The sequence below is a fragment of the Cupressus sempervirens genome, chromosome 2 (genome assembly GCF_028749045.1).
Source record: "Cupressus sempervirens isolate cs-2001-9-10 chromosome 2, ASM2874904v1, whole genome shotgun sequence".
Lineage (NCBI taxonomy): Eukaryota > Viridiplantae > Streptophyta > Pinopsida > Cupressales > Cupressaceae > Cupressus > Cupressus sempervirens.
This window is the reverse complement of record NC_143119.1, coordinates 152,535,948-152,551,416: the sequence shown is the minus strand read 5'-3', so window position 1 is coordinate 152,551,416 and position 15,469 is coordinate 152,535,948. Positions and strand designations below refer to the sequence as shown.

At 37.6% G+C, this 15,469-nt stretch overlaps 1 protein-coding gene and 1 long non-coding RNA gene across 3 annotated transcripts; both read left to right on the top strand.

The window, feature by feature from the left end:
• The first annotated feature begins 208 nt into the window (after positions 1-208).
• LOC149571503 (uncharacterized) lies at positions 209-6,670 on the top strand. Its single transcript, XR_016359825.1, has 3 exons — positions 209-1,405; positions 1,573-1,683; positions 6,215-6,670. It is a non-coding gene; the product is annotated as an uncharacterized LOC149571503 (long non-coding RNA).
• Positions 6,671-11,428: 4,758 nt separating this feature from the next.
• On the top strand, positions 11,429-14,263 carry LOC149571502 (uncharacterized). 2 transcript variants are annotated; one of them, XM_089813013.1, is made up of 2 exons: positions 11,429-11,704; positions 11,851-14,263. In XM_089813013.1, the coding sequence occupies exon 2, from the start codon at positions 12,310-12,312 to the stop codon at positions 13,345-13,347; it is 1,038 nt and encodes a 345-aa protein (XP_089669139.1). In that variant the 5' UTR covers positions 11,429-11,704; positions 11,851-12,309; the 3' UTR covers positions 13,348-14,263. The 2 variants fall into 2 exon arrangements, with proteins under 2 accessions (XP_089669139.1, XP_089669137.1); XM_089813011.1 differs by having other exon boundaries at positions 11,833-14,263.
• Positions 14,264-15,469: the final 1,206 nt, after the last annotated feature.

Sequence of the window (15,469 nt, the reverse complement as noted above, 5' to 3'; positions counted from 1 at the left end):
ATAAAAATATGCGCCTCGAATATATAGCTAGTTTTACTGTCATGCCACACTAGTTGAGCACTTGTTGCCGAAATAATTGGAAATTGAACATGCCTCCTATTTAAGGCATATATCAATATCTTTGCTTCCTAATTAGCAAAAGCTATGAATGGCATGACTTTTTCCGTAAATTTTTACTCTTATTATAGTAAAATAGTACATCTTGATGCGGGTCGTTAGCACATGAGGCTTGTGTTGGTACATCGCTAGAAGGATTAGTCTCGTCTTAGCCTATCTGAAGTATCGAAGATAGAGATTGCTACGTACATTTTTTTAGCCGATAGGCTACTTGTCTGGGGTTCCTTTGCCGGGAAGTGTCCTGTTCGGCTCGGCAAATGGTTCAGCCCGAGATTTGAATGCCTGGCGTTCGACACGGAGCTGCTTGGAACGGATTTTTAGCCGCGTGCCTTCTCGACCATTGTTCCGGCCACCAGAAGCCACCGAGATGCTTGGATTGTTACTGCTGTCGCCGTGGTGTTAGGATTTTTACTTCTTCTAACCATGCGATGCATGCTTTGGGCACGGAGGCAGCAAGATTAATGTGGGCTGGGCGACCACCGTTTCAGTTGGTGTTGTTGTGGCAACATTGGGATATTACAGCAAACCCGTTGTTTCAGAAGTGTATCAGTTGTAAATCAAGCGGTGGTCATTGTGGGTATGATATTTCCAATCCAGAGAACTTCCTTTGCTTTTGCGGGAATGAATTCTATCCAGTTTCAACAGGTACTTGGTCACTGTGGGTATGATATAAATTTTCAGTGTATTGCCCACTGGCGGAAAATTGTCTTGCGCTGAGAAGTTGTCTTATGCCGTTAAAAACATCATACCGTCCAAATATTTCGTGAGGCAGATTTGCTTTCCGGGCACCGCCAAAATAGCCGCTAAGAAACTGCTGCTAGCTGATCACAATGAATTGGACGCAATGCAAACATACCCCAGTCTATAAAATGCCTCTTCCGGCATCCCCTTTACCATATCAATGTACTTTCAGATTTCAGGGAATTGGTAGATAATACAATATCTTTAGGGAATTTTCTTTTCCACATCAAAATTTTCAAAAAGAATTCAAGAAATTGGTAAAGAACACAATATTGTTTGGGCATTTGCTTCACAACATCAAAATCTTCAAACAAAAAAATCCCGGCAATCGTCGAAGAGCCACAATATTGTTTGGGCGTCCAGTGCACCACATCAAAATTCCTTGAGAAATATACAGGGAAAGGAGATTATAAAAGGTTTTGTTGTAGCTTAGAAGAAAATGTGTTGAATTTGAACGATTTCCATGCTGGAATCACTGACAACCTCGGCGAGCTGTTACGAAGAGTAGTCTCTATAAGGCTTGTGGGTACCCCTCATGGAAATTATGGTAAGTGATTGTTCATTTTTTCCCCATTTTTTCTGCATTTGATGAAGTGGAAAACCCAAACCCATATAAAAGCTTCAAATTTGAAAGTTTTGGAGCAAGTTTTGTACTTTCTGTTGTGTATGACTCGGTCCAAAGGAACATCACTTCTACTGCATTTTTGTCACTAGGCTAGCCAAAGCAAGGAAATCAAGAAGAAAGAAAGAGGAAAGAAGAGAGAAAGCTGCAGCTACAAAGAGGAAGAGAGGAGAATTTTCAGTAGTATACATTCTATGCAATCAGTAAGTTACTCACGTTTTCTCTATGTTTCCTTTAATGGGACGGAGAATAGGAATTCAAGGGTTGCTGTGCTCTGATGTTTTGTGCTCGGCACGGTGTTTGGATCGTCATTTTGTCTTACATTGTTGGCATGTCGATGGAAATTTATGTCGTTTTTTTTTTTTGGGTGTTATTTGAATTCTGAGGAAAACGGAAATTAGGGTCAGTGCTGTCTGGTTCAATGTTTTAGCTGCATGCCGAGCTCATTTTTTGTTATCTACGGGATTAGTGGGGTTACTACTGCAATGTAAATTTTCTGCATGGTCATTTGGGCTTTCGGTTTATGATTGTAGCATGTGTAAACCCGGGTAGAGATTAAATGTCTTAACTTAAATGGAAGCTTATTGAGGTAGAATGTTTATCCGTGAGAGCTCAAGATGGTTTGAACTTTTGAACATGTGTTTTGGATGAATGACGTTTCTGGCGCTTCAAACTGAAATGTTTTAATTAAACCTATATTTTTTTTCGAAGTGAAAAGCTTCAGTGGATTTGCAACAGAGATAACTGCTTTTGATGAATGTTATTTGTGGGGAGTTGAGCTCAAATGTTGTATTCCTGCCTCCGGTTTTGTTCTGTGGAGGGCTGAAGAAGATGCAAACTTAAGTTTAATGATGTCTGTAGGAATTTGATTGGAAGATGTGGAAGCCACTATGATTGGGACTCTTGTGTTAGTTTTAGTGGAAAGCATATTAAGATCTGAACCTGTGGGTCGTTGCCTTTGCTAAATGCTACACGTGGGGTTTCAATTATAAATTTTGCTGATTGCCCTAGTTTTGTTTTGTGGAGGATTTATAGTCCACCGCTGATTTTGTTGAGTAATTGTTGCACGTGCTTGAAGTTAAAAGAGACCCCCTTTTTTCTTTAGACCTTTTGTTTTGTTTAGTGGAGAGCCCAAGAGTTTTTGGGCTGGAGGTAGTGCTTGTTAAGGTTTACACTAAAATGATATGTTGAGATATCTTGGCTTGTTGTCCCTGCTTTTATTTAGTGGAGAATCTAACACTGTTTGAACTGTTTAAACATTCACATTATCTTTTATTTAGTGGAGAATCTAACACTGTTTGAACTGTTTAAACATTCACATTATCAGATTTCCACAATCCATTTGAAATAAAATTTGTTTCTCGTTTCAATTGTGTAAGTTTAAACATTACATGGTAGGTTCATTAGGGAACTCTAATGTAGGTACGATGAGTATGCCTCTCTGTATCTACATTCTTTGGTGACTAGTTTTAACTTGTATAAAATACCGATGTGTGCCTAGTCAGTTAGTTATGTACCCTGATTTGAACAGAGTCCCCGCCCCTTTATCAGTACATGTATCTCACATCTCCAGGTGGCTGAGATAAACGGTGCTTTTGGTGATTTAAAGCAGAATTTTAAAATTGAGATAGACCTGTTTCGTTTATTGGTGATTTAAACTAGAGCTAGTGCCTGTAGGGATTCAAACTATATTATTTATATTTAAATGCTCTTGTTTGGTTTCACAGATATCTTTAGAGGACTGTACTTCTGATTATTGCACAAGGCAAATGGTGCCTGTGAGATTTAAGATAAGATTTGTGTCAAGACCTCAACAGTTTTAATTTCGGGTACTTTTAAAAGTAAACAGTTGTTATAAGAGGAAGTCCATATTGGTTGTAAGTGTCCTAGCTGTCCTAGCTAAAACAGAGTCTTATCTGGACTTCGCAGCTTTGTTCTGGAGAGCATCTTATTGTTTTTGAAATACAGGTTACTGTTTTGATTGATTGGGAAGGGGATACAAATTAGAATTTTGTAAGGAGATTTCTTTTTTTTGTTTGATTAATGATACGGAGCACTGCTAAACACTTTTTTTGATTGATAATGCTTGTGTGCATTTGAAGTAGATTTCTGGTAATAGACCTTTAATTCATCAAGTCGGGAATCACATATTTGATCTTGGGGAATTTATTGTGTTAAGCTTAGAGTATTGAGATGCCTTGATTTTGTTTATTGCAGATACTTAAACATTTGAGTTGTTAATTACTGTTTAAGTTAAGTGGAAAGTGTTTGTGAGGATTAAACTCTAAAATGCTGTTCTGCCCCCTGGGTTTCCTTTGTAGAGACCTTCACGTGATTCAAAGTGTTGATTAGTGTCCAAGGAAAATGGTGTTTGTTGAGGTTTAAATCAAAATGTACCAATGATGCCCTGTGTTTTGTTTAGTGGAGAACTAAAAACATGATTTGATCTTTTGACCACCATTTTTTGATTAATTTTGTTTGTGAACCGTCAATATGTAAATGTTGTATTGAGGCCACTACTTTTGTTTCAGTGTAGAATCTCACAGGATTTAAAAAGTCGATCAGTGTTTTTGCTAACTGGTGCTTGTGGTAATTTAAAGTTTAGACTAACCTACTGTTTTCAGATTTCTGGTTTTATTTAGTAGAGAACTTTACAGGACTTGAATTTTTATTACCATTTAAGATAACTTATATCTGTAAATGTTTAAACCATTATTTTATTCAGCCTCTAGTTTTGTTGAGTGGAGCCTCTACAGAACTTGAAAGATGACGAATGTGAGAGTTCAAAACTAAAATGTTCAATTTGAGATCCCTGGATTTCTTTTCCTATAGAATTTCATGGTTTTTTTACCATTGTAAGCTGTCTTTTACTGACTAGTGGTAATGGGGATTAAAATTAAATAACTTCCAAACACCAGTTGGTGGATGGATTTAAGTGTTTGATTTTGTTTTGGGTTAATGGTGCTTGTGGATGACTTACCTGAAATATTATTTTTAGAATTCTATTTTTGTTTGGTACAACCTTTCACAGGGTTTGAACTGTTTCAGGCATAATTGATTCTTATTGGTTTACAGTCCACACTTTCTGGAAGCTCAAGAATATTTTGGGGAGCCTTCCTCTTAAGGACACGAGAGTGTGCCTTTTCGTTTTTAAGGGAATTGCCAGATTTGAGGAGGGACTATTATTTTGTCTGTTTTTAATTTGTTAAAATTTAGGTCAAACTCTCCTTTGTCAATGCTTCATCTATACAAAATAATTAAAGAATTTTGTTTGTTACTTGGATCAGTGCTAGGGATCCGGATAATCCATATCTTAATCTGTTTTTGGCATGAGAAACCTGTCTTTGAGTGAAATTATTATATTTTTTGATGTCAACGTTGAAATTAATTCCAAATTCATGAGTTACCGGTTCCGCTATTTAAGCCTAGGTCCTAGTGCTGGTTCTTCCTGGGATCTTCTTGGGTTGTTCCTGGGTGCTTGGGTTCTCTGTGGGTCACAAATGGGTTCTTGGTGGGTTGAACCAGGCACCCAGGAAGTATCCAAGGGCAGTGTCGAAGCAGACATCAAAATATGTGCATGCATATGAAATAAAATATGCATTACTTTTAAATTCTCATTATATCTCTGATATTAAGCCTTTTAATGTTTATTGTGAGTAAAAGACAATTAGTTCTATCAGGTTTAAATTCAGAAACAGTCCATAGATCATAACCATAATTTCTAGTCATAGTTCTTATTTCAATGATTAGCAACTGCAATCTTCTTGGGACCAAAATATATATTCACGATATCTATTGAGGGCCTCTCTATCTTAAATTAGTTGCAACAAATGCTAGGAATATAGACCGTTTCACATTTTTAAGCCCTGCAACCTGTTTGCAATGGCGTACAGGCATTGTGGATGGGAAATCCATTTCTTGAAAAAACTTCATCAGCCGATGTCATGTGCTGAAAATAACTCCTTTTGTGGCCACTACCAGCTGATGTGCATCCCCTGCCATTGTTTACTATTATTTTTGCCGTCATCAATATGTAGTATGCACTCTGACTAAACATCCAATTAACTTAATCACAAATTAGTTAATACAAAGACTAGAAAACATCAAGTTGTCAAAAGCTTTCTGTTTACGTGTGTATTTTTTTTGTTTAGATCTTGCATGTCTTAACATAGATGTAACAGAGCCACTGACACTGTGTAGCCATATTGCTTTATATCTCTCACACAGATCTCCCATAAGCATTTTGAAACTCTGCAATATGCAGGGCTGCTACCTTCAGACTCGGTTCAACGAGTTTTACTCTTGATGGACACATCTCAAATCCATGGTTCCCTCAATAGTGGTTATTGTATAAAAAAAATTATCCTTCCCTATAAGTAAGGTCTATATTAGTGATTATGGATTTGGGCCAAGATGAATTTGGTAGAGGGCTACAATATTTGTGATGTCCAAATTCATTTAGAAGCAAAATATGAAGTATCCAAAATTGTGTCTAAGGCATCTAATGAAGAAAATATGAATATTAAATGTCAATTGTAATTTGGATTCACATTTTGTAATAAAATTTTGAAATGAGTTTTTGGATTTTCACAAATTATGAATATGATATATGAGGTGTTTTATTTACAATTTTATTGGCAATTATGGATTTATGATTGTTACTCTTCTTTTGATATTTATAACTTCGAAGTTTGAACATATATATGAAAAATGTGTGTGTGTGTGTGTTTACAGATGATCCTGAAGCTGTACCCTTGGACTTTCCTGCCCATATCTGAAACCTGTATCCGTTGCTGAACTGGAATTCAAATTGGCAACTTAGCTTAACTCTATTGGCCAGTCTTTCCTAGTTTTATGCTCTTAGCAAAGCTGTTGATATTCTAACAACTTAATACTGATCAAAGACTGATTGGATGGTGACGTCCAATACAATAAACAATAAATAATATTGGGAAACGACGTGAGTTGTTTCAAGTATAAAGCTTGTGTTTTCTTTTAAAAATCAACAATCTGTGTATTCAGATCAAATGGTCTTAGAAATAAGATAGTATCAATAAATTCCAACAGCCTTTTGTATTCAGCTACCATAGCTTAATCAGATGACTCCTTGGTTCATGCTGCAGCCGACACTGTTGTAATATTTTTTCATTGGACTGAATGCTTGAGATGATTGAACTTTCTAATTCTGCATTTTATGTTAGCATTCCATTGTTATTTCTTTCTTCCATACACCTTGTCACATATATGTAATGTTACAAATATCTCTTGCTGTAGTCATGAACATAATGGGTCTTTTGTTGTTTTGCAGGAGGTATTTGTAGCTCATTCAAAAATAATATCTGAAAAATTGATTCTAGAAATATCAATTCTGGTGCCTGAGTGTTGAGATAATGGGTGTTGCACACATTGCATAATATTGTTATTTTATTATTTTATTTTATGTTGTGCCTAGATGGACGTGCAACATGTAAAGATTCTCATGGAATATTCTTGATGAGTTGTATTGTAACATTGTGAAAATATTTCATGTAATTATTTAATATTGGAGAAAAGAATTAAATGCCCAATATTAAATGTGGGGTCAGTGGGTTAGGTAGCACATGGTTTTAGCACATGGTTTATGTAATACCACTTAGTGGTTTTGTGGGACTTGCTACTATATAAGCAGCCACAAGGGTAGTTGTTGTAGAGAGTGAGAGAGTGACAAGGAGAAGACAAAAGGCAAGAGTCGAGCGGGACAAGGCTTGATAGGTTAGCCAAGGGAACATTTGTGAAGGTTGAAAGCATGGCATGGGATGTGTGGATTCATGCTTGTTCACATAGTTTGCTCGGTTGTGGCTATGGCCATGAAGGCTTCCATGGTTGTATGGCAATGGTATTTTTTGCTGAATAATACATGGTGATGGATGCTTTTGGAGGCTGGGTTTTTTCTCTCAATGAGGGTTTCCCAGGGTATATCTTGTGTCACGTTTTATGGGTATGTTGTCTATTCTCTTGCATGTGGATTTTAATTCCGTGTTTATTTTAAATCTATTATGGGTTATATGGAAACGGTTATATTCTTTATTGCCAAGTTTCCTTACAAGTGGTATCAGAGTTATGGTTTTATTATTATAACCCTAGATTGAATCCATGGAAATGCATGAGAGGATAAAAAAAAAAGAAATAAGGGCAAGATATATGAATGATTTATTGCAGATCTGAGGGTTTTGGGTTTGCTGTTATGATGGGATGTTAAAAGATTTGGGCATGTGAAATTGTTGGACAAAAGAGTTTTTCGGGTGTTTCATTTTAAATGAGGGTTTTGGGGGGTAGCATGTAGAAATGACCTCCTGGGTAAAAACAGACCTCACCATTGAATCCGGGTCGACATTTCCATAAATTTTGATATATAATATGCCCTAGTTTGGCCATGTTCAAAAGAAATAAAAGAGTTTTTTTTTATTTCAACCCATGATGGCCGTCAAATTTAATCCCGTCGGAATTTTCGTCACTGAAAAAATTAAAAATAAAAAATCGTACTGAAAATGGTAAAAAGACAGTTTTAGTAAAACAGCCATAACTTTCTCTCAGAATATCAGATTTCAGAGTTCTTATAGGCGTTGGAAAGCTAATTCAGAGCACTACAAGATGGTGTAGGTTTGGTTCTATGATTTTGATATTTTGTCAGGTTTTGAGAGCCCTAAAGTCAGATGTTATTTATTTTAAGCACGGATTGGGGCATAACTTGGGCATACGGAGTCGGATTTTGGACTTCGAGTAGTCAACGGAAAGCTCTTGGAGAGCTCTACACATTGGTTCAGATTTTGTGCAGGTTTGGTATGATTTATTTGGTGATATATTGATCTGAACAGTTTATAGGTATATTTTGACTATGGTAATATTGTGAGTTTATGGCATTGGAGATTTAAGTTTTGATGTCATTGTATACTCAGTTCATATTTCAGATTGGTCTCATGATGATATGGTTATCAGTGTTTGGTTTGGATATGCATGATGACTTGTTGGGTCTACAAGTTGTGCAGTGTTGTAAGCGGTCTATACTTACAGGTTGCATTTATAGCTTGGTTATGGGTTGTCTTTGCCCATTGATCTTTCATTATTGATGCATATTCAGATTGGTGGCTTGGATTTGGGTTGTTTATGCCCTGAGTCACATGATTTGCTGATTTTATTCTTCATGTAGAAGGGAATAGATGTTGTTACCAGGTACAGTCATGGTGGAGGATTGTGGTTGACTATGCTGACAGGTTGGACATACTTTGAGAGCCAGATGCTCGGTTCATGGATGTGATCATGGTGTCATGAATTTTGGCATGACATGATTGGATATACAGGTACATCCTTGATGTTCATTAGCTTGGATTTCTGATTTAGTTATGGTGGTATATCTTCTTGGTTGAGGATCATGGTTATTTAATTTCTTTTGAGGAGCTCATGATGTGCACTTTGAGTTCTTTGATGGTTTGATGCCTTGGTTGATTCTCATGGTTAGAAGATGGGTTTTCATCATGATGTCATGGATAGCTTGGATACACGATTTAGTGGGAGCTTGTGACAGTGATGGGATGACAGTGTAGGATTAGTTCCTGGTTTGGTTTGGATCTTCATATAGGAGATGGATTTTATGATGCCATAGGTGACTTGGTACCACGGTTGAGTGGGAGTTGTTGGCATTGATATATTTATTGAGTGTTTGCAGATGTTGAAGGTTTGTCTTAGATCCTGTTGCTGCAGAAGCATCTTTGACATTTGCATGGTGCACTTGTTATCTTCATGGTGTGTGAAGATGGTTAGATCTTGAGGACTCATGGAGTTCTTGGTTATCTTCATGGTATGTGGAGATGGTTCTTCCTGGTATGTGGAGATGGTTTTCTTCATGGTGTGTGGAGATGGTTGCATCTTGAGGACTCACAGGGTTCTTGGCAAATGTGTGGTTTATGCTTTTATTTGGCATGTTATCCTTGGTATGAGGATGGTTTCATTATTATGTCATGGTATACTCTTGATACGCGTTTAGAGTTGTGACATGTTATGGTATGTTCATGTGGAGCATGTTATCTCTTTGGTTGAGATGGTTAGATCATGTTGTCATGTTTATGTTCCTGAGGCCATGGTTGGAACTTTGACATTGATCTTGGTTTAGTTTCTTGGTATTGAGTACACTGATCATAAGCTGGATACTTCATGATATTGCTATGTTGCATTTGGAGTTGGCATGGATTGATTGGTTACAGGTGCTCATGGATACTTAGAGACAGTGGTGACGCTGATTTCTCTTGGATTAGAGAAGTATTTGTTGAGACGGTTGATGGTTTCAACAGGAAGTCCGAGGGGCAGTCACCTGATATGGACTTGAGAGGAGATTGTTCTTAGATGAGTCTTGGTTGGAGACTTGGGTATCTTGATGAGCATTCTCATTCCCCACTCTTGGTCTACTCGGCAGTTTGCTACTTGAGAGGTATAGCCCATTTTTTTCTCTCAGTTGCATTTTATTTATGCTTGTCTTTCATGGATATGGATCTTGAGCTATGGTACATGATTTAGTTCTGGAGGGTTCATTTGAGAGATGGTTTAGCATTGGTTATCTCCATGTGCATATGTTGTTATGCTGGTTGAGTTTGGGAGATGGTTTTATATTGGGCATTTTCCTTGGATTAGGAATGGTATTATTGAGTTTGATCTTCTTGTGAGAGGCTTACATCCATGATTAGTTATATGGTATGGTTTGGGTGTTGTTGAGGCTTCTTGTTGGGGTTTTATGGAGGAGATCATACTTGCACAGTTTACATCTAGAAGTGTGTGTAAAAGGACATGATACAGGTTATGATTTGCATGGTTTCTCTACTCTTGGTTATCTTCTTAGATGTTCAGTTTTGCTTACATTGAATTTGAGATTGGTTAGAGATTGTGATCACTGGTTTGTGCTCATGTATGTCATGTGAGAGATGACATGGTTGTTCATTTATCTCTTTCCTCTGTTGGTTGTGGTGAACTTGGGAGAGCATTGGAGACTTGTTATGAGAGTCATTCTTGCAGGATATTGGATTATGTATTGTGGATGTCCTTGATACTACATGGATTCACTTCTTTGAGATGTGTTGAGTGGATTGGTTATAGATTTGACATTATCTTTTGCAGTAGGAGCTTCTTGGTATATATGTGGTAGGTATTGCTCTTGAGGCTTGTGATTGCAGGTTGCAGATTGGATATGTTGGTGATATAAGATTCACTTGTTATACCTTTGAGGTATGGATAGTTGGATGGGTTTGGCACTTTGCTGTGGGTGCTATTTCAGTTATGAATATTTTGACAATTACGGATACATGTGATTACCTTTGGATCAGGTTGTTTGTGCTTGAAATTTCAGTTGGTACAGGATTTTATGATCTTCTAATGTGATAGGTTGGGTGGTTTTCTCTTTGGATGGCTTCTATGTATGTCCAGTGGTAGTGGCATAATAGGAGGTGAGATCATTCATGTTCGAGATGCTAGATACTTTGATTTTGTTGCGGGTACCAGGATGGAGCACTTGGTTTATTTTGATCCATGATGGTGGATGTGCTAGGAGGGATTGTTCCCTTGTTCATTTATGTGGCTACGAATTGACCCTATGCAATGTATACAACAAGTGGGAGATTGTTGAGATAATGGGTGTTGCACACATTGCATAATATTGTTATTTTATTATTTTATTTTATGTTGTGCCTAGATGGACGTGCAACATGTAAAGATTCCCATGGAATATTCTTGATGAGTTGTATTGTAACATTGTGAAAATATTTCATGTAATTATTTAATATTGGGGAAAAGAATTAAATGCCCAATATTAAATGTGGGGTCAGTGGGTTAGGTAGCACATGGTTTATGTAATACCACTTAGTGGTTTTGTGGGACTTGCTACTATATAAGCAGCCACAAGGGTAGTTGTTGTAGAGAGTGAGAGAATGACAAGGAGAAGACAAAAGGCAAGAGTCGAGCTGGACAAGGCTTGATAGGTTAGCCAAGGGAGCATTTGTGAAGGTTGAAAGCATGGCATGGGATGTGTGGATTCATGCTTGTTCACATAGTTTTCTCGGTTGTGGCTATGGCCATGAAGGCTTCCATGGTTGTATGGCAATGGTATTTTTTGCTGAATAATACATGGTGATGGATGCTTTTGGAGGCTGGGTTTTTTCCCTCAATGAGGGTTTCCCAGGGTATATCTTGTGTCACATTTTATGGGTATGTTGTCTATTCTCTTGCATGTGGATTTTAATTCCGTGTTTATTTTAAATCTATTATGGGTTATGTGGAAACGGTTATATTCTTTATTGCCAAGTTTCCTTACACTGAGTTTTGTCTGGGGAAAGGCAATCTTTGTATTGCAGGACTTTCTGGCAGAAATGTTTGCATATCTCGCAGAGGAAATGAGAAAAGTGGAGGAAAATACAGAGGAATGCCCAAGTCTCCAAATTCCAGATATAGAAACTATGAAGATAAAGTTAAAGACATTATTGAAACCAAATATTGCTAGGCTTGTGGAAGAAGATAATCCAGATGATTTAGAGGAGGCCTTACTGAGTGAAAGGAATATGGAAACAAATACCTTGAAGCAAAAAAGGGAAAAAGAACAAGACAAATGTTTCAAAAGAGACTGATGAGTTCCCCAACTTAGCCAGAAAAATATTTCATTATGCTTGTGCACTTGAAGCCCCGTAGGTATTGATGCTGTTGATGAAGTTGATCAGCGCTCAGGTTTGCATAGTGCAAGTTTTTGCCATAAACATAGATCTGTGGATTTCCTTTTGTAGAAGGCAGCTAATTTGTTTCTTTTAAATAGGCATTCAATGACGCCTCTCGAAGAAGCTTTATTGAGTCCTAATCTAGATTTGGACTGGGAATTATCTACAGATGCTTCTGAAATTGTTAAAAAAATTGGGGAGAAGGATTTAAAAGTATTGAAAACTCTTGGAATAAAGTGCAATAGCAAAGATGCTCTTGTTGCTTTGGCATTCAAACTTGCTAAAAATTTAACTTTACCATTAGTTGCCCTATTACATGTCAGAAGGTCAATCATAAACACTGTGATGAGAAGTTCAGAATTTGAGATAGAGTCTGGAGGACCAATACTTGATTACATGTTAGAGAAGGTACTGGTCTCCCCATCTCCTAATAGCCTAGATGAAGGACTGCACAATCTTGCGAAAGGTCAGACAACCAATTTGGAGGAGTATGTGTCAGAAGTGCTGAACTTGAGGACTCCAGGGGATCGGGATGAAGATAATCCAGAAATAAAGTTCAGGAAAGATGCCACTGAATGGGAAGAAATAAATTCAAAATATTGTTCAAATTTAAGTGAAGGAGATGCTTGTCGAAAAACTGGCAATATAGCAACAGAATCTACAATGACATCTGGTAAATGCAAAGGCAATCACGATTCACTGAAGCAGAACTATAGAGTTGCAAGAAAAATATTAGAATGCATTCTTCAGTTTGTCCAAAGCTGGAGTGCACATGCAAAAAATTGTCAGCCACCTTTGATTCGAGCTGTGCAGGCAAATGATCCTGAACTTATCAATATTCTGCTGGCTTCTTCTGTCCCAGTCAATGCTACAGATACCGATGGAAACACGGCTCTTCATTGGGCCTTGAAACAAGCGACATCTTTCAATAGGTGCATTGTAAACTGTAGAGTTGTTGAAAGACTTCTAGAAGCTGGTGCATCTGTTACATCTGGAAACAATACTGGGGCAACTCGTGTACATACAGCTGCAGGTCATGGCCACCTTGAAGCCCTTCTCATAATTATAACGAATCATGTGGGGATGTATAAATGTTCTGACAGGAACAAAAGAGACCCCTCTACATTATGCTGTGAAAAATGATCATCTTACATGTGCTGCTGTCTTACTTAGATATGGGGCCAATCGAGATGTATTAAGTTTGAGGAGTCACAAACCTATTCAACTTGTGCGTTCTGCTGAGATGCGTGCTCTGTTAAGTCTGAATGGCCACCTTCTTGAAGAAGCATGTGATAAGATTATTGCTTCCCAAAGTTGCATTCCTGCAGAGTAAAAATATTCACATTTCCAGAAAATACAGGGAACTAATTCACAGTTTACAGATGGCATATCTCCTGTCAAGCATCCAGATTTCATTTCCCAGCTAGCCACTTCTGCTGTATCTAATCCATATCTGTCTGTGGCAAGAGTTATGTCACAAACTCCTGCAGGAGTTACAGAGAAATTCCAGGCACAGCCTTCCACACATCTTTCTGCATTTGATTCACAGGAGACTGACATTTCCTCAAATTCAACTTCTTGGCAAACGGTTCAGAAAAAGTTGCGCAAGCATACAAACAGTGCAACTGAGATAACAATTTCAGCAAATCATCTACCATAACTAATGGTTGAGCTGACTAGTGCTCGGTCAATCTCATTTGTTGGTACTCATATCTAACTTCTGAGATTATTAAAGTAGAGGATCATGGGAGTGTCAAACAAATAAACCAATGCACAATAAAAGAAAGAAAGTTCAACTGAGTTCAACTGGTCACACAGAGGATATACGAAAAAAGAGAATCTCTGTTTTTTTTTTGGCAACAGAGGAAACTCTATTTCTCACGGCAGGGAAAAACCTATGATGGCTATTCTAGACTTAACTGCTTGTTACTGCAGTTAGATGGCTCTTTACTAAATGCAAAGTAACAAAACTTATACAGAACACAGCAACGTCATTTACATATGTTTAAGTCGTACTTCCATGCGCAATTCCAGTAATAATCTTACGATGCTTCATATACACCTCATTCTCTGCATTTAATCGGCGTATCTTGGACCCGCAGGTACAAGTGCTAGTTAATAAATTTGGAAGAGTTGTTTAAATATTGAGTTATAGTTTCAATAAATAATATAAAAAGAGTTCATTCATTTAATTACATTTTGCATATCTTCAAATTAATAGTAATATATATTTATTTTATGCTAATTACGCCGTAGGCGTTTTCTATATGAAGAGGAGGGCCTGTTTTCTTAAATCAACGATTGTCATTGTTTAAGGGGGATGGACGACCATCGAAGACATCGCATCCGTCCACAATATTCCACCAATCGGCCACGGGCTTTCCGTTTCATGGCATACGTGAATATGAAGCCTGGCAACAATGAGGCTGCCTAAGAATCATACGCAACCCGCTGAATAGTGAAGTGTAAACTGAAATGTGGATGGCGCATTAATTTTCATTTTCATTTGGGTACCAATCAAATCAAATTAAATTTTCTGTACTGTCTGTTGTTCCACGCCAAAAGATAAAGATCAGTCTGCAACCTGCGTGCAATTTAGAAGGCAATTTTGTTGTTGGACAAGATGTGTCACTTGTATGTAAAAATTGTGGCTTCCCTGGTTAAAAGTATTGTCTGGCAGATCGGAGAAAGCTTTCTCGATAACCTGCAGACAACCTTTGAGAGATTCCAGGATGTCGTGTAATTGAGCATCTGCATGGCGCCCAACTCTCGGCTCGCATCTGCAACCTTCCAGCATTGTTTTCTTCCTTTTCCTAGCCGCCAAAGTCGACGATTGGAAACTCAGCACCGTGTCTTCCATTCACATTATTTTTTTTTGGAGGAGTAATATCACTATGGTGCTTCCAAACTTTAAAGTTGTGAGAAATTCTGCCAGTTATATGATTGATGTATTTGTGGGGAGATTACAATAGCATGTAGTGGGTAATGTCATCAAGTGGGATCATGTTCATAGTCATAGTGTGCGGAGGATTCATAGTGTGGGGAGGACACAACTGGTGATTTATGAGAAACAACTTAGTAGTTGCTTGGGCTAACTTCGCACATCTTCAATTCGTAATACTTATATCAGAATTTGTCGCTTTTTTCGGTGAATCTTTGTAGGTGATTAAAGAGCTTAAAGCTAAACTTTCGATTTTCCCACATTTATGAAGCTCTTTGTAGAACTCGTAGAGTGTGAGGTGGTCTAAAAGTGTCATTTTAAAAC